At 36.7% G+C, this 27387-nt stretch overlaps 2 protein-coding genes and 2 long non-coding RNA genes across 4 annotated transcripts; 1 reads left to right on the forward strand and 3 right to left on the reverse strand.

Annotated features, from left to right (window-relative positions):
- Positions 1-2115: 2115 nt before the first annotated feature.
- Positions 2116-3464, reverse strand: LOC145798211 (uncharacterized). The gene is made up of 2 exons (XM_082885706.1): positions 3204-3464; positions 2116-3135 (listed from the first exon to the last, which is right to left on the reverse strand). The coding sequence occupies exons 1-2, from the start codon at positions 3462-3464 to the stop codon at positions 2116-2118; spliced, it is 1281 nt and encodes a 426-aa protein (XP_082741832.1).
- Positions 3465-4257: 793 nt separating this feature from the next.
- LOC114289254 (homeobox-leucine zipper protein PROTODERMAL FACTOR 2) lies at positions 4258-8139 on the forward strand. Its single transcript, XM_028232918.2, has 9 exons — positions 4258-4850; positions 4950-5396; positions 5522-5620; positions 5805-6005; positions 6135-6306; positions 6427-6698; positions 6782-6877; positions 6972-7352; positions 7740-8139. The coding sequence occupies exons 1-8, from the start codon at positions 4662-4664 to the stop codon at positions 7320-7322; spliced, it is 1827 nt and encodes a 608-aa protein (XP_028088719.2). The 5' UTR covers positions 4258-4661; the 3' UTR covers positions 7323-7352; positions 7740-8139.
- LOC114289255 (uncharacterized) lies at positions 6362-9737 on the reverse strand. The gene is made up of 3 exons (XR_003638540.2): positions 9108-9737; positions 6952-7287; positions 6362-6852 (listed from the first exon to the last, which is right to left on the reverse strand). It is a non-coding gene; the product is annotated as an uncharacterized LOC114289255 (long non-coding RNA).
- A 12666-nt stretch (positions 9738-22403) lies between these two features.
- Positions 22404-24368, reverse strand: LOC145797236 (uncharacterized). Its single transcript, XR_014338519.1, has 4 exons — positions 24229-24368; positions 24001-24082; positions 23020-23098; positions 22404-22581 (listed from the first exon to the last, which is right to left on the reverse strand). It is a non-coding gene; the product is annotated as an uncharacterized LOC145797236 (long non-coding RNA).
- Positions 24369-27387: the final 3019 nt, after the last annotated feature.

Here is a 27387-nt window from a genome sequence, read left to right on the forward strand (position 1 = left end):
CAAAGTGGCACCTGCATTATCCACAACAAACTTATTCAAATCTGCTACATTTAGAACCCCAGAAGAAGAGGCTGACCAAACAAGATGGTCAGGACACTCTGGACACAGAGCAGGAGCTGCCAGCAGTATATTAATTAGCCTATCGAGCTCCAACTTCTCCCATTCATATAGCTCCCTTCTAAAAGCAAGGGACCAACCACTAGCTATGGTTTTCTTTTCAACCATAACTCTCATTCCATAGACAACCTATACAGAGTTGGGAATTCATCCTTCAAGCAAGCAGATTGGCACCATGTATCAGACCAAAATCTGATCCTCACTCCATCCCCTACCTTCAAATGGAAGTTATTCAAATAAAACTCTTTTAGGCAATTACACTGTTCAGCAACAGAGATGATCTATTTCCAAACTGCTGAGTAGCTATTGGATGGAATGAGTGATGGAATCCAACCACCCATATCCATCTTATATTTGCTGCAAATAACTCTTTTTCACAAAGCATCCTTTTCACTACCAAACCTCTACCACCATTTGATTAGCAAACACTTGTTCACATCCCTCAATTTCCTAATGCCCAAACCACTTTGATCCATTCTTTTAGACAAGTCCTCCCATTTGATCATATGGATTTTCTTTTTCAGTTCAGAACCACCCCATAAGAAAGTAGCTTGAAGCTTCTCTAACTCTGAAGTAACCCATTCAGGCATCTTAAACAATGATAAGTAAAACACCGGCAAGGCTGAAGTTACTGCTTTAACAAGTGTTAGCCTCCCTACAAAAGACAACATATTCCTCTTCCAACCAGCCAGCTTGCTTTTAACTTTATCCACAACTGGTTTCCAAGTGGCTTTCTTTCTTGGATTAGCTCCTAATGGCAGCCCTAGATAACTGAGTGGCAATGATTTAATTTTGCAATTCAGAACTGCAGCCATATCATTAATCATTTCCATAGAAACACCCACACCACATACAACACTCTTATGAAAGTTTATTTTCAGGCCATACAAGATTTCGAAGCACCTTAGCACCCTTTTCAACTTCCTCACCTCCTCCACCTCAGCTTCACAGAATAAAAGTGAGTCATCTGCAAACTGTAAATGAGTTAACAACACACCCTCACAGCCTACCTTAACCCCTTTAATTAGGTTTAGCTCACAAGCTCTGCTCAACAACATATGTAAACCTTCTGCTACTAGATTAAACAGAAAAAAGGGACAGTGGGTCACCTTGTCTTAGACCCCTTTGAGGGCTAAACTCTTCAGTAGGAGATTCGTTGACGAGCACTAAGACTCTTGCAGTTGTTACACACTCCTTCATCCAATTGATCCACTTAGCTCCAAACCCAAACTTAGAAAACATAGAGAAAAGAAAGCCCCAATTAATGGAATCATATGCCTTTTCAAAATCCAACTGAATAAGCACTCCTTTCTTCTTGGCTTTTTTCCATCCCTCAACAACCTCATTAGCAATAAGCACTCAATCTAGAATATTTCTTCCACTTAAGAACGCAGACTGAGGCTCACTAATGATATGTGGCATAACAGATTTCAGTCTATTTGCCAAAAGTTTTGCTATGATTTTGTAAATTGAGCCCACCAAACTTATAGGTCTATAATCAGATAGCCCTGTTGGATTATCCCTCTTAGGAATGAGGGTTATGAAAGAACTGTTTATACCTTTTACCAATTTGCCATTCCTATGAAATTCTTTCACAAAATTAATAACCTCACCCTTCATGACCTTCCAAAACTTCTGAAAACACAGTAAATTAAAACCATCAAGTCCTGGTGCTTTATTCCCATCACAATCCATCACTGTAGATTTGATCTCTGCTTATATAAATTCTATTTCTAACGGTCCAAACCTCACCCTACCTTCTACTGATGGAAAATGACCCCCCAACTCAGGTCTTACTGGCTAGAGCTCTGTGTACTGATTTTTAAAGTATTCAAACACCTTACTCTTCACTTGACTCGAATCTTCAAACACCACATCCCCTTCTGTAATAGAATTTATTTCATTTCTTGTTGTTCTACACTTTGTTACTACATGAAAAAATCTTTTATTCTTGTCCCCTTTCATCGCCCAGTTAAGGATAGACTTTTGTAGCCATAATCATTCCTCCATCCTACTCAATCTCCACATTTCAGCTCTAGCTTCACTTCTGCTTACTTTTTCCTCACCATCAAGGTCTCTAACCTCAACCAGAAGATCAAAGCTATGAAGTTCACCCTCTACAGTCTTCAATTTGTTTACAACATTTCCAAAAACCTTCACATTCCAACTTTTAAGGCTACTTTTCAAGATCTTTAACTTCTGAATCAGAATAAACCCAACCCAACCTACAACACTGGACTTTTTCCACTTTGACTTCCAGAAACTCTGAAAATTTTTGTGCAAGAACCAAGCATTTATAACCCTAAAGGGCTTTGGACCCCAGTCCCTTTCATCCTCCATCATAAGGAGAGGGCAGTGATCAGAAACCAGTCTAGGTAAACCCCATAGCTTAAGGTTGAACATCTCAAGCCATTTTGGGTCTACTAAAATTCTATCTATTTTGCTCCACTCCTCACCAACATATGAATTGCACCAAGTGAATCTCCTCCCAAGTAGTGGTAAATCAGATACCTCACACTTATCAATAAACTTATTAAATTCTTTCATGCCTCTATCTCTCCTAGAACACCCTTTCTTATCCCCAATCAGCCTAATCTCATTGAAATCTCCTCCTAAGCACCAGGGATTAGGGAATTCCTTCTTCAATTTTAATAGACAATTCCACAGATTCCCTCTTGAGCCCACATCATTAGGTGCATAAATGTTTAGAATAGCACAATTAAAATGGTTAAAGAGGATACCTAATAATAAAATGAATCTTCTATTACTACAGCATTCCTTTACTTGGAAGACATCTAAGTCCCAGATGCACAGTAATCCCCCTGCAGAGCCTACAGCATCCACCACCATAAACTCCATTTTACCCCTAACCCACACAGATCTAACTTCATCCTCTGTTAATTCTGACTTTTTTGTTTCTTGGAACAAAGAAATATCTACATTCCTCTCCTTTAGGAGCTTCTTTACTTTGCCTCTCTTTTCCTTCCTCTCCAACCTTCTAATATTCCATGAAAGAATCTTCATAATTAACCATGATTACTCCTATACATCCTTCCAGCTGATGTCCTTTAGACCCCAACTCTCACCTCCCCTTCAATACATTCCTTGTCCTTCAATTCAAGGTTCACTATTTTCTCCAACACTTCAACTCTCTTTCCATTGAACTGTATACCGAGAACTTCCCCCATTTTCAGAGTTGCTTCAGCTTCATTCAAGATAACCCTCCCTTTATCAATTCCACCGTCTATTGATGCAGATAGGGACATTGTCGCCACTGCTGCCCTCCAGACTGCAGCCCTAGGCAATGCTTTACTTGTTGAAGCACTTCTGCTCCCATACTTCCTCATTAGCTTGAAGGATCTTTTCCTTAGAAAATTCTGGTTAGATTTTTTTTCTACTGCTGATCTTTTTCTTCCCCTTTGTAAGCCTTGAATGTCTACTATTGGGTTCCTTGTCATGTGCTTCAGAGAGGCTTGACACTCTCCCACGTGGCCCGACTTCATCAGACTTATTTCTTGCAATTAACTCCTGCTGGCCCAGCCCAGTTTGTGATTTATAAAGCCCACCCGCCTGCTTTAGTGTATTGCTCTGGCCCAGAATCACTTCAATATTCACACCAGGCCTTTCTAGGCTTGACCCACCTAAACTTCTAACATAACCTGGCATACACACTTGATTTTCCAAGCTCTGACTGACAACCATCTCCTCTGTTGAGTCGATCCTCTAGTTTCACACTTCCATCATTTTGTTTTTGTTGCACTTCCATCATTTTAGGACAACTTTTGGCATAAAAAGAAGATAGAAGTCCAAATATATATATATATATATACATATGTTTAAAAAGTGACGTTAAATAATAGTGTGAATTTAAATTGAACCAATTTACATGATCGTGGACTTATTTTGGACTGGTTTTAGTAATCTAAATCACTTAATTTATATATTATGTAAAAATTAAATTTATCAGATATCGATATATCATTTTATATTTGTATTAAAAAAATGAACCGTTTGTTTTCAAAATCATACTTTTTGTCTATTTTTTTAGAAGAAAAATGTAATTTAATAATGTAATTGTCAATATTCAATATAATTAATTTTTTATATAAATGATATGCTCCATAAGTTATACGAGTTAAATGGGTTAAATCAAATTATTAAAATGGGCCAAGAGTGGGCTCATAACCATGTAAACTGGACCATTCAGTCCAAAAGGTGGCCTGGAGGCAAGTTTGATTCATTTAAATTTAATGTGATGCGAGTCACTTAATAATTGATCGACACAATACTCTTTGGATAATTATTTCAGATGACACAAATTATAATTTTAATTTTTTTCTGCGAGTCCATTCTACTTAACAAGAACTCTTGGACTACCATTAACGTGCAAAGAATTAAGTCTTGTGACAAGCAAGACAATCCTCCCTAGGCTACACTTTCAACCTACTGAAAAATTAAATAAAATATGGGTTCAAATTAGTTGGCTAGACTTGTATTTTCAAACTTTCAATTTTAATGTTTTGGTGACATTGTAACTCACATAGATGAGAAACGAGCGCATCGAGAACACGCAGCTTCGAAACAACAATGAGAAGCTTCGGGCTGAAAACATTCTATACAAGGAAGCCTTGAGCAACTCCTTCTGCCCTAGTTGTGGAAGCCAAGCTGATTTAGGCCATATATCACTCGAGGAATATAATCTTCGTCTTGAGAATGCTCGCTTACAGAAAGAAGTACTACCACCCCACCCTTTTTTTTTTTTTTTTTTTTGTCATTTTAATCAACAATTTTCATAAATCTTTGTTACAAGTTTTGTTTTCTACCGGTTTTAGGCCGACGAGATGTCAACTATAGCAGCAAATTATGTAGGCAAGCCCTTGTTGGACCAAGTCATGTCGCCTCCACTCAGTCCAGGTTCTTTTGAAAATGAGGTTTTGGGCGGGCAGCCAAGTGCTGGAGAAGGGGAGTTATTGTTAAGTGCACCAGGAGACCTATTTGGGTCAAATTGTGGACCTACTTCTGAGCATTATGAGAAGCAGATGATTTTTAAGATGGCAGTGACTGCCATGGAAGAATTTACTATGATGGTCCAGATTGGCGATCCATTGTGGATACCGGGCATTGATAGCAACAGTTTTGTGCTGAATGAAGATGAGTACTTAAGGATGTTTCCCAGAGCAGTCGGGCTTAAGGCTCCAGATTTCAAACGTGAAGCTTCCCGTGGAGCTGCTATTGTTCTAATGCCCAGCATCAACATTGTTGAAATTCTCATGGATGAGGTAACCCTATGTATATGTATGTTTTTTATTTATTTTATTTATTTTAATTTTTTTTATTAATGTAAAAAACTTTTTTTGTGATCGATATTTGGATTGATTCTCACCCTTTGTTTTGTGATGATTAGGAGAAATGGTCGAATTTTTTTTCTGTCATCGTCGCAAGAGGTGTGAACATTGAAACACTATCAGCAGGAGTACAAGACTTAAATGGAGCCTTGAAAGTGGTAACATTTGAGTTTCATTTCTCTTTCGCTATTTTATAAATATTGGAATGCGATCAATTGAATTGTTGGTAATATAACACTAGAGTTCAATAAAGCAAGCCCCAAGATGTACACAAAATATTCTTTGTATTGATAAATTTACTTCTCAGTGCATAGCTTTGTACTAAATTTTTTGATTTCCCAGATAAGTGGTGAATTCCAAGTGCTTTCACCGCAAGTCCCAGCTAGGGAGTTTAATTTCGTGAGGTACTGTAAGCAACATGGCGATGGGTCATGGGCAGTGGTGGATGCTTCGGTGGAAAGTTTGCGCCCTAGTCTATTGGTGAAGAATCGAAGAAGGCCATCTGGTTGTTTGATTCAAGATCTGCCTAATGGATACACAAAGGTGAAAAACTAAAATAAATTTCAGTATTGATGACAAATAAAACTGCATTACCAAATGATTTAATTCAACTTTAGTACTAGTTCACTAACTTTGAGTCTCTCTCTCTCTCTCTCTCTCCAAATGTTGTAGGTTACGTGGATAGAGCATGTCGAAGTGGATGTCAGAGGTGTTAGTAACATATACAGGCCACTCGTCAATTGTGGTCTTGCATTTGGGGCAAAACGCTGGCTTTCAACTCTTAACAGGCAATCCGAACGCCTTGCTATAGTTCAGCCAACCAATCTTTCTCCTAGCGATGTTGGTAAGAATGGTGATTATGATCACCCAACTTCGAACTCATATAATCACACGATAAATTTCTTGACAAGAAAGAACAGGGCTAGCTAATTCATTTAATTTTATCTCTGTTGTTATTACAAAGCGATTACTTCTGTACAAGGAAAGAAGAGTATGATGGAGCTGGCTGAGAGAATGGTCATAAGCTTTTGTGGTGGAGTGGGTGCATCCGCTACTCACACATGGACGACATTAACTGGAAGCGGTGCTGATGACATAAGGGTCATGACCCGAAGGAGCATTGGTGATCGAGGCCGCCCACCTGGCATTGCTCTAAGTGCTGTAACTTCTTTCTGGCTTCCTGCTCCAGTGAAAGAAGTGTTTGATTTCCTTCGCGATGCTCACCATCGGAATGAGGTATCAATCAATTGAATATCTTGCTGGTTTGATTTGAAGAATATATCTTGCACTGATCACGGCTTATTGCCTTACAATCACAGTGGGACATCCTTTCCAGTGGTGGAGTGATTCAAGAAATAGCACATATCGCTAATGGTCACAGAGCTGAAACCTGCATATCGTTATTGAGAGTCAATGTAAGTTCCATATCCAATTTATTTTTACGTTGCTCAACATAACATAAAGTGATTCAAAAATTGAAACTAATCACCTTTTGCAAATAATCTTTAGAGCATTTTTGGAGATCAGAACAACATGCTGATACTTCAAGAAAGTAGCATTGACCCGACTGGCTCATTCGTCATTTATGCTCCTGTGGATGGTACTGCGATGAATACGGTGTTACATGGGGGAAACCCGGACAATGTGGCTCTTCTTCCGTCAGGATTCGCTGTGCTGCCAGATGGGCCAAGTCGACATGGAAGTGGCATTGGTGAGGCTAATCCTGGTGGATCTCTAGTGACAGTTTCATTTCAGATTTTGGTTGATAGTACTCCAACAGTTACCATCGGATTTGTCGCGACTGTCAACAACTTGATCACTTGCACTGTTGAAAGGATTAAGGTGGCAATGGAAAATTAAAATGTGTGAATTGCAGAGGCTATATTATAGGTAAGTTTTTAAAATTTGTGGCAATTTACACCAATTTAATGTTCATTATTTGTTAGAAACAATTTTTTTTTCAACTGAGGTCACTTGAAAGTATATCTTTATGACTACATACTTATAATTTACTAAATATATAGGGTTTCAACTTCTGTGATTTTAAGTGGCTATTTGACTTCAAAATATTATGATTTGATCATTGAGAGCTGCATCAAACACTTTCTCACAGATTTTCAACCAAAAAAAACAAAAAAAAAAAAAAGGAAAAAGGAGAATCCAAACATCTTCATGTATATGAAATGTGTTTAACTTAATGTTGTTTATTTAATTTACACCGCAATTGTTCTTCTTTTCTTTGAACTATTTTCAAATTTTTTCTCTATGTGATTGCAGTAAGTGAAGAATAAGGAAAAAGAGAGAGCTGCTGGATTAATAGCTATGGGGGATGCATGAGTAGAAGTCAATATCGCACCATGTTTGTTTCTTTACAGTGTTTGGTGCACCTGAAGAAGCAACCTAGTCATTTCAGTAAACAAAGCTAAAGAGAAGAAAATAAAGACGACATTGGTTTATATTATGGGTTTCGTCAAAGCTTCAAGCTTTTTTACCATTTTTTTTTTTTTTTTTTGGTTTAGGGTCTTCATGAGTGTGGTTTGGTCCTATGCAGCATCTTCTTCCTTCTTTTGTGTGTTTTTTAAGATTGTGTGGTTTGAATAACTTAAACCTGTGGTGAACTCTTTTTTCCATTTCTTCTCATCTTTTGTAATGGTTTTGCTATGGGTTTGTTTCGCTAGGGTTGGAACTCCGCAGCAGCTTGATGGGTGTTTATTTTGTTTCTTAAGTCCCTTATTGTGTTGGTGTTTGATTTTATTGTTTGCTGTATAAGAACAATAGGTGATGTACTTTGCTTTATCTGTATATCACTTATAATTTTTCTCAAATTTTGAAGGAAAGTCTATACGTGGGTACCCTTTTGGGGATTTTCTCCATTTCCTCTAAATTATAAAAGGATCTTTGATTTCCAGAATGCTTCCCCACTGTAGTAGTATGGTGTTGCTTCATTCATATATATTAGTCATTACTTTTTTGTATTAAAGTTTTCACCTAACCATATATTTGTGATTCTGATAGTTCATAGATATTTCTTTTATTAGCACTTTGATAAGTTGTCGGACTTGCATGCATTGCAGTCTACCCTTTCCACTCAAGTCAATGCAAAATTTATCAACCATGCCCCGTATAAAGGACTGTATAGTGTTCTTCACTATTATTCTTTTTTCTTTTTATATATTATTCAAGACATAAATAATGTCAGTGATAAGTTCATTACTTATTAGAGCATGCTTTAAGAAAAGATACTATATGCATGTGCTCAATTCTCTTGTCCCGTGAATACACACATTTATATATATATATATATAGATATAGATATAATGTTATGATTTTAAAGCATGAAATAATTGTGAAATCTTTAATTTTTTTTGACTCTGTCGTATATCGTATGTTTGGATTATGATTTTTTTTTTCCATAATAATAATTATTTTAAATATGATCGACAGATAAGGTTGAAAAAACTGTGCAGTTATACACATTTTAATGTGGCACAATAAATATTAAACATTATGGGGTCCACACTTTAGTTACACTAACAACCTGAATTGACTTTTTGACCACTGTGATTGTAAGGCAATGAGTGGTGATCTGCTAGATATAATCTTAAATTTAAAATCAAATTAGTAAGTTATTCAATTGATTGATACCTCATTCCGATGGTGAGCATCGCGAAGGTGGGCGGCCTCTATCGCCAATGCTCCTTCGGGTCATGACCCTTATGTCATCAGCACCGCTTCTAGTTAATGTCGTCCATGTGTGAGTAACGGATGCACCCACTCCACCACAAAAGCTTATCACCATTCTCTCGGCCAGCTACATCATACTCTTCTTTCCATGTACAGAAATAATCGCTTGACAATAACAATAAAGATAAAATTAAATGAATTAGCTAGCCCTATTCAATCGATTGTTATGTCATCTCCATCTACGTTACCAGTGATGTCCCCATTATGCCACTGTCACTGTCACAGTTGCCGTCGCCATTATCGTCAGCGATACATCTCTCTTTCTTTTCCAGTGCTGCAAAGCGCCGACCCCTTATTCCTCCTCCAGCGACTCCAACGCCACCTCTCACTTCCCTTCTTCCTCTTTCAATCCCGTCTCTCTTTAGGAAACTTCAATGGGAAGTTTTGAAGTTGGGGCTTCATCAATTGGTTTGTGGATATTATTTTAGGGTTTTGATTGGGAATTTATAGCGTTTCACGCCTTGTCTCTTATGCTCCGTTTGGATGGAAGGATTTGGTGAAAAAAGAAAAGAAACGATGCAAATAGAAAATCCCTCTACTTATTTTGATGGTCAAATAAATGAGAAATACCGAGAAATGATGAAAAATAGTGAGAAAATGATTCTCACCAAATCTATGTTTTGTTTCTCACTAAAAGCGGTGAGATTTGGTTTAAAAAGAATTGAGTTTAATGAAAAAAAATTAAAATGTCAAAAGTATCCTTATAAAAAAAACATAATTTATTAACATGGAAGGTTATTTTAGTAAAATAAAATATAATACTTTTCTTTTTTTCTTTTATTTACGCTATGTAGGTGAGAAATCACATTCTCTTCTCTTTTATTATCTAAACATCAGGGTGAGAAACTAAAATCATTTCTTTTATTTTCTCACATAAGTGAAAAATCATAATCATTTCTTTTCTGACATCATCTAACGATCCAAACGGAGTGTTAGGGGAAAAAAGTTGGGGACATATAATTGGTCTTTAGTACGGAAGTAAGTCTATGTGCACAGAAACCAAATAGAAAATGGAACATAACCCTTTCATAAAGGATGGGGTCCATATGTATGGGTGGGACCCATCTCAAGCGGTGGGGCCTATATGTATACGTGGGCCCCACCCGCCACCCACATATGTGGGTTCCGCCCTTTGTGAGAAGGTTGTGTTCCATTTTATATTTAATTTATGTGTTTCTAACATTACTGTTAATGTGGTGGTTTATAATTGTAATTAGTATTTATTTTTTAGGATAAGTTACAAATACACTCTCCTAAAGTTTGTTTAACTTTTTATGATTTCGAAAATTATATCTCACCCATTGAAATTTTAATCTCATAACAAATGACCATTTTTAGTAATAAATTATTAAATTAATTAACAATTTTTAATGATATTATAAATATATTTCAATCGATAATTCAAGTAATTTTATTACCATATAGGAGAGTAATTATAAATTTTATTTTTTCCGTTAATTCTGTTAAATTAAATTTTTTGACAATGGAATTTTTGTAATTTTTCAAATCACATGAGGCAATCCGTATTTTAAGCAAACTTTCGGAGATGTATTTGTAATTCATCTTATTTTATACTAGTTAAAGTATAAAAAACGTATGCTCTTTATCTTACATAGTTATTCACACAAACTAGTTTAAAAGAGCCTTTCAATACTTTCAAAATGTAGTTAACGGACAAGAATCTTGTTAAAATAATTATTATACTAGTTAGTCTGTTAGAGTGAGTAAAATGGTATGAAACTAGTTATAATAGTTAACCAGCCTCTTTTAAAAGGAGGTGGATCCCCTCCGCTGTTTGGACCTCGTTTTAATAATTCGAATCGTTCATTTTGTCGGGTACTCTGTATATTTTATCCCTACAAAAAATTAAGTCGATCCAATAATTGTAACTTACTCAATTTATCAAGCTTTTAATAATAATAAAAAATATGGTTTATTTTTTAAAACACAAATTTTTTTGTGTGTGTTAAAAACGCAATAAATTGAGTAAATTTCAATTATCGGAACGATCTAATTTTGTGTGTGGATAAAACACATAAAGTGCCAGATAAAATGTACAATTCAGATCATCGAAACGGGCCCATTGTGAGTCCCACTGACCTAAATAGCGCCCTCTAGTTCAAATTTCAATGGATGGGATGTAATTTTCAAAATCACAAAAGATTAAACAAACTTTAGAGGAGTGTATTTGTAATTTATCCTCATAAATAAATACCAATTATAATTACAAACCATCACACCAATAGTAATGTCAGGAACACAGAAACCAAATACAGAATGAGACGCAACCCTCTTATAAGGGGTGGGGTTCACATGTATGGGTGAGACTCTTTCACAAAAGGTTAGGACCCACAAGTGTGAATAGGGCCCATCACAAGAGGTGGGGGCCACATACGTACATGGCCCCACTCATTGTGATGGGCCCCACCCACATGTGTAGAAGAGGCCCTTCCACAAAGGGTTAGGACTCACATGTGTGAGTGTGACCCATCACAAGGGGTGAGAGCCATATATGTATGTAGCCTCACCCCTTGTGATGAGCCTCCCACATATGTGGACTCCACCCCATGTGAGAGGATTGTGTCCTATTCTGTATTTGGTTTCTATGTTCTTAACATTAGTGTTGGTGTGGTGGTTTGTAATTGTAATTGGTATTTATTTTTTAGGATAAATTTCAAATACATTTTAACATTTTGTGATTTTGAAAATTACATTTCACCCATTGAAAATTTTAATTTTATAACAAATGACTATTTTTAATAATAAGTCATTAAACCAATTAATAATTCAAGTAATTTTATTACTATATAGGAGAGTAATTATAAATTTTATTTTTTGACAATATGGTATTTGTAATTTTTTAAATCACACGAGGCAATCCGTATTTCAAGCAAACTTTAGGAGATGTATCTGTAATTCATCGTATTTTAAATTAATTGGGCCCAATCGAAGCCCAATTAAAAAGCCCAATAATTGGTGAGCTTGAAGAAATTATTGCCAAATAGACCAAGTGAATTCTATTGAGCGGGCCCACAAGAAAGCCAACAGTAATGTTAAGAACAGTAATGTCAGAAAACCCATAAATAAATACCAATTATAATTACAAACCATCACACCAACAGTAATGTTAGGAACATTGAAACCAAATACAGAATGGGACACAACTCTTTCATAACGAGTGAGGTTCACATGTGTGTGTGAGACCCTTTCACAAAGGGTTAGGACCCGCATGTGTGGGTCGGACCCATCATAAGGGGTAGGGGTCACATATGTACGTGGCCTCACTTCTTGTGATGGGCCCCACCTACATGTGTGGGTGGGACCCATCACAAAGGGTGGGGGTCATATATGTACGTGGCCCCATCCCTTCTGATGAGCCTCACTCACTTATGTAGGCTCCACCTCTTGTGAGAGAGTTGTGTCCTATTCTGTATTTGGTTTCTGTGTTCTTAGCATTATTGTTGGTATGGTTGTTTGTAATTGTAATTGGTATTTATTTTTTAGGATAAATTTCAAATACACTTTAACTTTTTGTGATTTTGAAAATTATATTTCACCCATTGAAAATTTTAATTTCACAACAAATGACTATTTTTAGTAATAAATCATTAAACCAATTAATAATTCAAGTAATTTTATTACTATATAGGAGAGTAATTATAAATTTTATTTTTTGACAATAGGGTATTTGTAATTTTTTAAATCACATGAGGCAATCCATATTTTAAGCAAACTTTATAAGGTGTATTTGTAATTCATCGTTTTTTAAATTAATTGGGCCTAATCGAAGCCTAGTCAAAAAGCCTAATAATTGGTAAGCTTAGAGAAATTATTCCCGAATAGGCTAAGTGAATTCTATTGAACGGGTCCACAAGAAAGCCAACAGCAATGTTAGGAACAGTAATGTCAGAAAGCCCATAAATAAATACCAATTATAATTACAAACCATCACACCAACAGTAATGTTAGGAACATAGAAACCAAATACAAAATAGGACACAACTCTCTCATAAGGGGTGGGGCTCACATGTGTGGATAAGACCCTTTCACAAAGGGTTAGGACTCACATGTCTGGGTGCGGCCCATAACAAGGAATGGGGGCCACATATGTACGTGGCCCCACTCCTTGTGATGGGCCCCACCCACATGTGTGGGCGAGATCCTTTCACAAAGGGCTAGGACCCACATGTGTGGATAAGACCCATCACAAGGGGTGGGGCCATATATGTATGTGGCCCCAACCCTTGTGATGAGCCCCACCGCTTGTGAGAGGCTTGTGTCCTATTCTGTATTTGGTTTCTGTGTTTTTAACATTACTATTGGTGTGGTGGTTTGTAATTGTAATTCGTATTTATGTTTTAGGATAAATTTCAAATACACTTTAAGTTTTTGTGATTTTGAAAAGTACATTCCACCCATTGGAAATTTTAATTTCATAACAAATGACTATTTTTAGTAATAAATCATTAAACCAATTACTAATTCAAGTAATTTTATTACTATATAGGAGAGTAATTATAAATTTTATTTTTTGACAATAGGGTATTTGTAATTTTTTAAATTACATGAGGCAATCCGTATTTTAAGCAAACTTTAGTAGGTGTATTTGTAATTCATCGTATTTTAAATTAATTGGGCCCAATCAAAGCCCAATCAGAAAGTCCAATAATTGGTAAGCTTGGAGAAATTATTGCCGAATAGGCCAAGTGAAATCTGTTGAACGGGCCCACAAGAAAGCCAACAACAATGTTAGGAACAGTAATGTCAGAAAGTCCATAAATAAATACCAATTATAATTACAAACCATCACACTAATAATAATGTTAGGAACATAAAAACCAAATACAGAATGGGACACAACTCTCTCATAAGGGGTGGGATTCACATGTGTGGGTGAGACCCTTTCACAAAGAGTTAGGATCCACATGTGTGAGTGAGACGCATCACAAGGGGTGGGGGCCGCATATGTATGTGGCCCCACTTCTTGTGATTGGCCCCACCCACATGCGTGGATGAGACTCTTTCACAAAAGGCTAGGACTCACATGTATGGGTGGGACCTATCACAAAGGGTGAGGACCATATATGTATATGGCTCCACCCTTTGTGATGAGCCCTACCCACATATGTGGGCCTCACCCCTTGTGGGAGGGTTATATCCTATTCGGTATTTGGTTTCTGTGTTCTTAACATTACTGTTGGTGTGGTGGTTTGTAATTGTAATTGGTATTTATTTTTTAGGATAAATTTCAAATACACTTTAACTTTTTGTGATTTTGAAAATTACATTCCATCCATTGAAAATTTTAATTTCATAACAAATTACTATTTTTAGTAATAAATCATTAAACCAATTAACATTTTTTAATGATATTATAAATATATTTCAATTAATAATTCAAGTAATTTTATTACTATATAGGAGAGTAATTATGAATTTTATTTTTTGACAATAGGGTATTTTTAATTTTTTAAATCACATGAGGCAATTCGTATTGTAAGCAAACTTTAGGAGGTGTATTTGTAATTCCCCGTATTTTAGATTAATTGGTAATTAAGGTCGAATTATTCATCATTGAGGCCGTTAATTAGGATTTCTTAACTTCACTTGACTGTCAAACTGTATACTTTATATGTGTTGAATGTCAATCAAGTTATACATAGTCGGAACATAAAATGGGCAAAAAGGCCATAATTTGGAGAGAGTTGACTTTGTCTGCACGTGCGTTGACTTTTTCGCACGTACGTTGACTTTTTCTGGAAAAACGTTCCAAATGTTTTAAACTTGTTTGGAAAGATACCAGAAGTATAAATAGGCAAGAAAAATGTTGGATTAGGGTTCTGAAGTTGTTTTGTCAAGAAAAGGAAGCTAGGGTTTGAAAAGAAGAGGACCTTGAAGCTTCAAGCATGTCTCCCATGGTGGCTTCTTCTCCATCTACCTCATTCCACTCCTCCATGAGTAGCTAGTCTCCTTTTCCAGGGTTTTGATGAAACCCTAGCCATGTAATATGTTTTTCTTTTTGGATTTTCAATTATGTAAAGGTTTGAACACTTGTATGGTGTTTTAGAAGTTTCATATATATATTTTCTATTATTTCTTCAAATATTCGGCTTTCTGTGATTGTTGAATGTTTTCCATACAAGAGTTTTACATTCTTTCACATTCAAGGTATGAGACGAATCATACTACGAGAGACGAGTCGTATCACTACCATAGTTTAGAGTGAACGATTCGTACTACTTGGGATGGTTCATGTTCGTACATTGAACGTGATGATTTTCTTGTTAAATGCTTTGAACTTGTAGTTACGAAGCATTATTCCATTCGAACCACAACATAATTGTTTTCAAAACAATTTGAAAACCCTATTTACGTGACTAGTGGTGGACTCTTCGCCCTAGGTTTTTCCCCAATTCAGTAAATCCATTTTCAATTATAATTGATAATTTAATTATTTAGTTTAATTTATTGTTATTAAATTAGGTTATGATCAATCAATCTTTTCATCAAAATTAATTTAGGAATTTATCAATTAAATTAGTTTAATTTCACAATTGTCCCTGTGGATCGATACATGGACTTGCCATTATTCTAAGAGAATTTGATGTAGTTTAGTGTTTAATTTTGGTGTGTTCAACAACCCACCAAATTCGTATTGTAAGCAAACTTTAGAAGGTGTATTTGTAATTCCCCGTATTTTAAATTAATTGGGCCTAATCGAAGCCCAATAATTGGTGAGCTTGGAGAAATTATTGCCAAATAGGCCAAGTGAATTCTATTGAACGGGCCCACAAGAAAGCCAACAGATTGGGCCGAGAAAGACCCATCAAACAGATATCTCTAAAGAGAGTTCCACAAGCCCATCCAAGGAGGCCCAGATCATACAGGTTTCCGAGGAGATTAACTGTTACTTTCAGAAGAGATGAAACCCTCAGAGGAGATCCATTCTCCGAGGAATTTGCTTAGTATTGAAAAGGTTCGGAACCACGAACTTAGAAACCTATTTGAGCTCGGACTCGAAAGGGTTTGGATCCACGAACCTAGAGATTCGAAGTGCTTGGCTTCAAACGGATTCGGATGCAATCTAGAAGCCGCTCCATTAATGAGTCCCAGTACACTTGCGAACTCGAAGTTTTTCGGGATCTACGCACTAGAACCATGGGCGTAATAGAGTCCGAACAAAGGATCCGATTCTAAGGACGGTGAGTAGAGATAAATTCACTCTTTGATTAAACTAGCCTATACCCGAGTCGAGGTGACACGATCTAGGGGGTCCTTGAGACTCAGTAATATTTGCAGCAAGGTATTCTCTTGAACTACCCCTGACCCTTCTGTGGCAGGGCGTCCTCTGGGACTACCCCTGACCTTTTGGGATGATTGGGGATCATTGGTTCGGTGTGACTAAGAAGAAGGGTTCGCCGAGAGGTTGCTCTCCTCTTCGGGGTTATCCTCATCCTCGGAGAGGTCACCTCCTCGGATAAGGTAGTTAGAGGGAATATTCCCCAGATGCCTTGCACATGGGCTCCATCCTACATCATGACGTGTCTATAAATAGCACCCACATATAGCTTTACAAGGGATGGATTTTGGAGAGAACTCTTGGGAAATAACTAATTTCCCTTCTCCATTATCTACTTTGAGAGTGAAAGTGGGAGATCCATGGGAGAGTCTTGCCATTATTCTCTCTTTAACTACTTTGCCTTCTTCTTCACCCAATCTCTTATCTCTATCATCTCTTTACTATTGTGTTCTTAGTTGTGACTATTGAAGAATCTAAGCCTCTCATCATTTCTAGAGAATTCAAGTTTTCTTCAAAGATCTTCGAAGATCTTCGAATTTTCTAACAACATTCTTGAATCCTTTCATACATTTAGCGAGTCCACTAGGGAGGCAAATTGGTTAATGGTCTTAACCAGATCCAAAATCTACACAACTCCGGTGAAAATGGCAAGAGAAAAAGAAGTTCGTCAACAAGGCTCTTCAAATGGTGGTGATAAGAGGACCCAAGTTCAAGACCCACCTCTTATCCTTGAAGCGATTCAAGGACTCCAACATACTCAACAAGAGATTCTCACAACCTTTCAAAATCTCACCTACACCATGTTGGTGATAGGTTCAAATTTCGCACCACCAATAACAAATGGAGGTCAAGTCGATGCCGACAAGCATCAATAACTTCATGGTGATGTTGGGAATGGTCAAAACCATTAAGACCCACCCCCAATTCTCCCTGAAGTTGCTCAAAATAGTGTGCAAAATCTAGTGCTAGGAGGACCAAGTCATGGCCAACCTGTGGCCCATGGAACGCAAAATCACGCACCTGGAGGATTGAGCCATGGTCCATTATTGGTTGGAGGAGTTTTTAGTACGATGAATGGTGCTCCAACGGCAGTGGAAGTTCAAGGAAGGGCCACAAAAATTTCTCTATACAATGGTGCTCCATCTATGTGTAATTTTGTTCCATCGATTGTAAATTCTACTCATATACTGAGCGGGTCTACTTTAGCTCTAACAACGGCTTTACAAGCTCAACCAGGCATACCCATGGCATGTAACAAAGTTTATGGAACTCAATTCAACACTCTATCATCGAACGTCATATCCATAATGTTGTTCCAACCCCATGCATGCATGTAGAGATGCAAAGCAAAGATGACGTGAAAAAACTTCCACCTAGAGAGAAGGAGGTCTGAGCTGGGGATCTAGAAAATCAACTCTCTCTTCTCTTCCCGTTGTTGCCTTTGTTGATTTTCACCATTAACCATTAAAGAGGGTAGAAATTTTTGGTGGGTTGGTATCTCTCTCTCTCTCTCTCTCTCTCTCTCTCTCTCATCTTTGTGTATAAATAGAGACGGGAGAGAGAGGATGTATTGTATCAGAAAATTGAGAGAGAGAGAGAGAGCTATGAGTTGAGTGAGAGTTTATCTCCTCTTCTATTTTGTATTTTGCTCAATTTTAGTGAAAAATTCTCATTTCTGTCCGTGGATGTAGGCATTGGGCCGAACCACATAAATATTGTGTTCTCCGTGTGTGTGAGATTATATTTTAGGTGTGTTTGATCCTAACAAAGTGGTATCAGAGCCGATTTTTGTGTGTTTTCAAAAAAATAGAGTGTGTTTTTCAAAACTTGCCCATAGATCAAATTGGTCGAAATCCACTTTTGACCACACCAAGTGCAAGCTCTCGACCAGACGAGCATAACGGTGAAAACCGCATCGCAAGCGGCCGCCGGAGGAGCCCTCAAGCGCCATACGCGCCTTATGATGCCGTGCTCACATGCTTTAATGCGCTACCACGCGCACCACGCATCTTCCCCAGCATGCCAAGTGTTGACGTCATCCCACCACCGTTCCCTGACTTCACATCAACAGCAGCTGACGTCGTCTGAGCCATCAATCCGGAGCCGAGCCGGATCTGAGCCGTTGACCAAGCCCGAATCAGAACTGATGCTGAAGCCGCTGACTGAGCCGTTGGCTGAGCCGCTGACGTCAGCTTGACTCAAGCCGAACCGAAAAAATAATCTGGAGCTTCCCAAGCGCTTCAGAAGTCATCAATCTGAACCGTTCAACTTGTTTTGGCTTGGTCTAAGCCATTCTGGGTCCATTTTTAATAATCCAATAGTGCTTTCCAACTATTTAGAATATTCCAGACACATCCGTACGGTTTGATTTTACAAATCAACTTTCAAAAATTTGTAGCTTTTTTTGGCAATCTAAAATGCTTTTCAGCCTAATTTGACCAATCCGGACTCTATAGCGAAGCCTGTTTGACAGAGATCACTTTTTTCATGATGGAGGAATCAATATCAACTTCAGGATCCATGATCAGGCTGAATGCTTCCAATTATGCCATTTGGAAGCCTAGAATGGAGGATGACCTGAATTACCGAGATTTGTTTGACCCCATTGAGCTTAATGGAGTTAAACCAGCAACGGAAAAAGACAAAGACTGGAAGCGGAAGAACCGAAAGACCATTGGCCAAATCAAATAATGGATCGATCACAGTGTCTTCCACCATGTCACCCAGGAGACTGATGCCTATGCTCTCTGGACGAAGTTAGAAGGCATGTACCAGTCGAAGACTGCTCGGAACAAAGCCCTCCTGATGAGAAGACTTGTGAATTTGAAGTTGAAAGGCGGTATCTCTGTTGTTGAACACACCAATGAGTTTCAAAATCTGGTAAACCAACTTGCAACTGTCAAAATGGAGTTAGATGATGAGATGCAGGCCCTATTATTGCTCAACTCTTTACCAGACAGTTAAGAGAAGTTGATGGTGTCCCTCAGTAACTCTGCACCTGAAGGAAGACTGACCATGAGCATGGTTACAGATGCTCTATTCAGTGAGAAGGCAAGAAAGAAAGACATGGGTGGAGATCAGTCACATGCCCTCGTCACAGAAAATAAAAATAGAGGCAGAAGCAGAGGTAAAGGGCGCAGTAGAGGAAGGTCTCAAGACAGAGGGAAATCCAGAGAATGTATGAACCAGCCAAGGTTCAAGTGTTACCATTATGGCCAGGAGGGTCACATAAAGAAATATTGCTATGCCTTAAAGGGAGAACAAAAACAAGGTAATAGACAGCCAAAAATCGAAGATGGGAACGCTGCAGTTACTGTTTCAGAGTATATTGCATTATTCTCTGTTAAAGAAGAAAAATGCCTCCATATATCAGACAACGACATCGAGTGGGTGGTAGATACATCAGCTTCCTTCCACGCTACATCCCAAAAGGAGTTCTTCAGTACGTACCAAGTTGGAGATTTTGGTACAATGAAGATGGGTAACTTCAATTTTTTAAAGATTGTGGGAATCGGTGATGTTCGCATCCAAACCAATGTTGGGTACACGATGATGTTGAAAGATGTCAAGCATGTTCCCGAATTACGCCTAAATCTTATCTCAGTTAGATCAACAAGGCTATGAGAACTACTTCGGCAAAGGCATATGGAAGTTCAAAAAGGGATCTCTGGTGGTAGCCAAAGGACAGGCAATTGGCACGCTGTACAAGACTCATGTGGACGTGAATTCAGACGACCTCAATGCAGCAGAAAATGAGGCATCACCAAATTTGTGGCACAAAAGGTTGGGTCACATGAGTGAAAAAGGGTTGCAGATTCTGGCAAAGAAGTCTCTTATTTCCTTTGCCAAAGATGCAAAATTGAACCCTTGTGACAACTACTTATTTGGGAAGCATCATAGAGTCGTTTTCCACTCATCATCCAGAAGACAATCAGAGTTGTTGAGCAAAGTATACTCTGATGTTTGCAGTCCCATAAAAGTGGAATCTTTGGGTGGCAGAAAATACTTCCTGACGTTTATTGATGATGCATCACGGAAGGTATGGATTTATGTCCTAAAAACCAAAGCTGAGGTGTTCCAGCATTTTCAGACATTTCATGCTATGGTGGAAAAGGAGACCAGAAAGAAGCTGAAGTGTCTCCGAACAGACAATGAAGGCCAGTACACGTCAAAGGAGTTTGAAGCCTACTGTGCTACTCGCGGCATCTGACATGAGAAGACTATTCCTGGAACCCCACAACACAATGGTGTAGCCGAAAGAATTAACCGGACCATTGTGGAGAAAGTTAGATGTATACTCAAAATGGCAAAGCTGCCAAAGCCATTTTGGGGAGAAGCTGTTTATGTTGCTTGCTATTTGATCAACAAATCGCCATCAGTTCCACTGAATTTTCAGATTCCAGAAGAAGTATGGTTTGGAAGGAAGATTTCTTACTCTCACTTGAGAGTGTTTGGGTGCAAAGCATTTGCACATGTATCCAAAGAGCACAGACAGAAGCTGGATGACAAAGCCACTCCATGCATCTTTATTGGCTATGGAGATGAAGAATTTGGATACAGATTGTGGGATCCAAAATGTTTCAAGAAGGCCAGACCTTAGAAGACTTTGGGCAACCAGCCAAACCCAAAGTTGATGATGTTTCAGAAATTATTCTGAATCCTGTACCATCACAGCATGTCACTGATGAAGAAGAGCTACCGCAGCATGTAGTCAGTGATGTAGAGTTACAAGATGGATTTCCAGAAGAAGAAGATCCAGAAGCAGAGGGTGTTGAGCAGGGGGAGCCACAACCCCCTCTACCAGAGACTGTTGGTCCACAGTTACGAAGATCAACAAGAGAGCCTAAACCACCGTCAAAAGACCCTACTTCTGAGTATATTTTGCTTACTGATGAGGGGGAGTCAGAAAGTTTTCAAGAAGCTCAGAATCATAAGGAGAATAGTAGCTGGCAGCAAGCTATGCAAGAGGAGATGCAGTTCTTGCAGAAAAATCAGACTTATGATTTGGTGAAACTTCCCCAGGGTCAAAAAGCATTGCAAAACAAATGGGTGTTCAAGTTGAAGAAAGATGACAGCGGAAAGATAGTTAAGTATAAGGCTCGATTGGTTGTCAAAGGTTTTGGGTAGAAAAAATATATTGATTTTGATGAAATCTTCTCGCTAGTTGTGAAAATGACATCCATTCGAGTAGTTTTGGGACTAGCAGCCAGTTTGAATTTGGAACTTGAACAGACACTACTACAAATATAGATAAAGATCACACTTTTTTGGTGTGATGTATGTTTTTTAATCACACCTTTTAAGTTTTATTAAAGTGTGGTCTTTAGGAGTGTGATTAAAAATAGTCATTTTTAATCACACTTTTTAAGTGTCATTAAAAAATGCTTTCATCACACCTTTTAAGTGTGATTAATAATATTTAGATCACACCTTTTAAGTGTGGTTAAAAACATTTAGATCACACCTTTTAAGTGTGATTAAAAATATTTAGATCACATCTTTTAAGTGTGATTAAAAACTTTAGTTCACACCTTTTAAATGTGATTAAAAACTTTAGATCACACCTTTTAAGTATGATTAAAAATATTTTGATCACACCTTTTAAGTGTGATCTTTGGAAGTGTGATTAAAAATGATCATTTTTAATCACACTTTTTAAGTGTGATTAATAACATTTAGATCACACTTTTTAAGTGTGATTAAAAATATTTACATCACATCATTTAAGTGTGATTAATAACATTTAGATCACATCTTTTAAGTGTGATTAATAACTAATAAAATATGTGATAAAAAAAAGGTGCTACATATTTGAAAAATAATCAATATTATTTTTGTATGCACATTTGAATAATGTAATACACACTATATACTATATTTTGAATCATAACCACATATTGAATAGAATAACGTCATATATTTCATAAATGGAAATTAAATATTCAAAACTATATACAAAGGAATTAAATAAAAAAAATTATCTGTGCTTACATATATTAAAAAATGAAAAAACTTAAAAAACTAAGTTCTTTAATTCTTGGACCATATTTTGCATCTCTCCAAAAAATTTCTGACCTGAAAAATGAAAACACAAATTAATTCAGAAACCACTGATGCATATGAATAAACTAAAAAGTTAATTCAGCAAACCAAAATAAGAACACACCAAAGATATAGTATAAACAAATTTTGTAGGCACATAGAGAAAATAATACTTGATCAAAAAATTCAACATGAAGACATAAATTGATTCACAATCAAGAGAACTGAAAAATTCATCAGGTAAAAAGAAAAAGAAAAAGAAAAAGGAAGAAATTGATTCCTTAAAGAGACATGGTCCAAAGACCACAAGTTGAACAAATTTGGGATATAATGTACAAACAAATTAGTCACTAATTCGACATATCCCAAACATCAAATGCAGCCTAAATAGTCACTAATTCCTCGGTCTTGCACACTTTTCATTGAAGAAGTCTACCACTAGACTAGGGACTGTATTCCCTATTTTTTTACCTGCACAGCTTTCTCATGTAAGAAACAAATCTCTGAATTTGAGATCTGGAAACTTCTCATACCATATGCATATCCCTGGCTGCAAAAATAAAGAGGTCCACTTGGATCACATATGACTGCATAAAGCTTTCTGTATAAGCATAGAACAAATAATCTTAATTCAAAGTATAGAGGGTGTGGATGGAAAAAATAACTAAAAAATGACCACAGTATCTCTAGCTTGAACTCCTCTTCTAGAGCCTTTACAATCTCCACAATATCTAAGCTATCCAATCCCAAATCTTTCTGAAAATGGATGTTTATAAGTGAAAGTCTGTCTTTGTTTTCACGAGTAAGATTGTTGAAGTCTTAAATTGGTTCCATTTTTAAGTTCATTCCCAATCCTAGCCTAAACCCGAGGGAGTTGGTTAACCAATATTATGAGCCCAGATGAACTATGGGAACAAAGAACCAAATCACACCAATCCAATTTGTAACTCAGTTTATCAATATATTATTTTTAGTTGCTCAACATTTTCTCACAAAGCATCACTAGCCTTAAAATATATGTGCATGCACTAAAAGCATTTCTTGATTCTACAAATCAAATATCATTTTAACTAAAGAATTTTATCATAAATGAAATTTAACTAGCACTTCAATCCTTTCAAAAGTATAATAATAATAAAATAAATAAAGAAAGAAAGTAGCTATTCTATCTAGAAAACTGATTCATCAAGGCTTGGTGTAAACATATAAGCACATACTCTAAACTATAAAATAAAATTGCCAAGCCACATAATATTAGTATATTAAGGAATCAAGAAACATAAAAGTGAAATTGATTATTTAGTATAATTGTAGTTAGTTCATCATCTGTGCAAACAGGACAAAATATAACTCATTAAGCCTATTTACCATAATGCATCCAAACATACTAGAAGAAATTGCCAAGTCAAAACAAACCAAGAAAAAAGTTATTTTAACAGCAATGAAACTCACCCATTCACCTAGGCAAAGGGACCGGTAATATTTGGCAAATCTGTGACATTCACTAGACTCCTCTCCTTTTGCTGCTAAGCACCTGCAGTTTTTGATTGAAGAATAAAAATAAAAATAAAAAGGCAATTACTTAGTTCTACAATAAGTTGGTAAGATGTTTAAAACTCTTCATATAGAGCCCATTCATTCATGAATGCCTCAAAATGATATAATACTAAAAAAGTGTGCCTGTGAAACTCAATGTAGTGAGTGAAACAGTGTCTGGTCTAATTGGTTGTAGGAAATCAAAAATCAACTGGTCCAGTCTTCAGTTCAATCTGAAAGGCAACATAAAGAAGTTGATATCAGTAAAAAAGAAAACCAAAAAAAATAATAAATAAAATAAGCTCCATACTAGAACTAACCACTCAAACATAGGATTACACATGTTCAACCGCCACATAACAGGGTCTATGGGGGTGTTGAACACATGAGAGACCCATTTTGAATAGTATAACAACCACCAATGAGAACCAAAAGGAAAGAACAAAACAGGTTGAGAACAAACACACAATATAGTCCTTAGCCACTCAACCCACACACTCAACTCACACATAAAACACTACAAAATATATGCTTACATTCATCTCAACCCACAAAACAAAAAATTCCTTCACAATATGTACCAGCTTGCCAATCTGCACAACAAACATTAGAAAATATATATATATATATATATATGCTCAACGTCACTCAACCCACAAGTCTCACCAGCTCCACACAAGTATGACTACTACCTAGGAATATCTGAAAAGTACTTGTAAAGAACAAGATATGCCCCTTTGATTAGGAAAGTCAGGATACAACATGGCAGACAAGAAGTGTTTTCGTTTTCATTTTTGAAAAACTGACATGAAGCATGCAGAAGAATAATACATAAAGCAACTCAGTTACATTAAGCTATTTCCTGTTCATTTTTGTAATTTTTTTTACCTAACTCAGAAAATCCCCATAACTCAGCCTTACCTTTGTTGGGTGTGGAATTTAATACCAGAACAGAGAAATGTCAATTTCAACAGGACTCATACGGCGAAACTCAAAACCAACGATTTCTAAAGCTTGAAAATGCTCAAGTTAAAAAGAGTATAAAATGGACTAGAAAGTGCATTCACTGGCTTTAGGTAGCCTATGTTCGTTTTCAGTCTTCCTTCTTGTCAAGTTCATCGATTGCAGCAAGTCTTTCAACAAAGGAGGATGAGAATAGTGATAGGCAGAATACCAAGGATCAATATTCATAGCTGACAGGTTCTCTTCCTGAAAAAGCCATTATTAGCTCGGTTAATCAGCAATTCAAACACTCATAACATTATGAAGTCCTATAACAATTATGAATTTATTATAATATGTTTAGAATAGAAGTATTTGACCGCCCATAGTACTATTAAAAGAGATGAGGCTTTGGTCTAGCACAACTGTTAATCATATTATCTTATGCATATATCAGAACACAACTGTATTGCAAACACACAAATGCTATGTGGCCCATGACAGGACAAGAAAAAAAATACTTGGTTATTAATATTATTTTCTTACCCCGCCCTGCTCAAGATGCATGAAGGTTCTGGCTCAAACAGAAGATAGTAACTAAGTAGAAATGAAACTGAAAGAATAAATGCAGAACTGAGCAAAGTCTACTAAAAGCAGATATATGACAAGAAATTGTGACTCAAGAAAACTTTTCTTCAACGTAGTTATCACATAAGCCCAATAGCATGTGTCAAAGTGCACTAACCTAGTATGAGTTTCTTGTTTCCCTATACAATATCGTTTCCTGCTACATTCACAAGAGAGAAGTTCAATTCCTTTCCAATCCGTATAGCTTGGTTGCAATTCTCAACTTTTCTGAAAGGCTTCTTGATGGGAGGTTTTGTTGCTTGCTTCCAGTTTACTGATCCTAGGTAAACTTTGTCAAGAACTTCCAATATAACCCATCTACATGTAAGAGGGATAAAAATCAAACAAAATTAACAAGCACTCAAAAATAGGGCAAGGAAATTGTAACCTCAGCCTGTTCTGACATCCTCAAACATATTATTGACATATGAATCAACTCCAAGACTGTTAATCCACAGTCGGAAGCATCTCTCCTCCCTAGAAGTTTGAGCATCATCTATCATCATCTCAGAAAAAGACATTTTTGGTGTCCATGGATAAGCCATTCCTGCATTAAGAAATTCACAAACTAATTACAAAGAAATCCACAGTGATAAAATCATGGGAAAAGCCAAAATATGCATAAGCAATTAGTCCGACCTCTACTGGAATATTTGAGCAACAAATGCCAGATTTAGATTTGCCGATCCCTCAACAATGTCCTTTGGAGTGACATATCTTTTGTAATTCATTCTCTCTACATGATCAAGAATCAGATTCGCTCTTTCAGTAGGATCCTTAGTATCCAATGTGGTGGCACTACCATGTTCTGGTGCAAGAACATTAAGCAAGTGAGCACATGCTTCGCCATCCTGCCAAATTAGTGTTAAAAAATAAAAATAAATAAAAAAAGGAAAACAGAGCGTGGGGAAAGAGAATTCAAATACTACATGACCAACCATAAGTAGTAAACAGAGAAATCTTTATCATGACCAACCATAAGAATTTACATTTCAAGAAATTATTGCTACATTGATAGACATCATCGCATCAGAATTTTCATAAAAAAAAAAAAAAGTTTGTACAATAGGCCTGAATGAATGTATTACCATACTGAGAGACAACATCAAAAATCAAATTTATGCAATATAAAAACTCCAAATGAAGCAACGCATTCTAAAAAACATGGCATGTGCATGAATATGTAAAACACACATGTATAATAAAGCTTCCTCAATGCCAGAAAGTTAGGAAGAAGCAGCATGAAAAATACTAAGTAGAGCTCCCAAATCTAATAGGTAATATTTACATGGACATTATAGCATGGGAAAGTATTTCAAAAAGAACAATGCATTTACCTCATTTATTCGTAACCAATTGTTTATGCATTCAGAAGGGTACAAGTGTTTGCAGGAAATTATAGTCAAGGTGTCACCATCCTCGTAGTCCAACCGGTAGATAACACACTTGATACATGACGACAAATGTTATCCATACAAACCTTAATAATTATAATAATCTAAAAACTAAACTCACAAATCATTGTGTCCGTCCTGAGTGCTTTGTGTCTTATAATTCACTGAAGGTAAAGAGGCAATTGTATCAGAAGAAAGCCCTCTACTCTCAATTCTAACCAATTTCCCCACTGCAAACAGCTCCTAAAATATCAAACCAAACTCCATTAGCAAAGTATAATAATGCTTCAACCAAAAGTCAGATTCTATAGACAAATTTACCTCATATGATAGCTCATCC

Source organism: Camellia sinensis, chromosome 8 (assembly GCF_055761805.1).
Source record: "Camellia sinensis isolate YWXY chromosome 8, ASM5576180v1, whole genome shotgun sequence".
Taxonomy (NCBI): domain Eukaryota; kingdom Viridiplantae; phylum Streptophyta; class Magnoliopsida; order Ericales; family Theaceae; genus Camellia; species Camellia sinensis.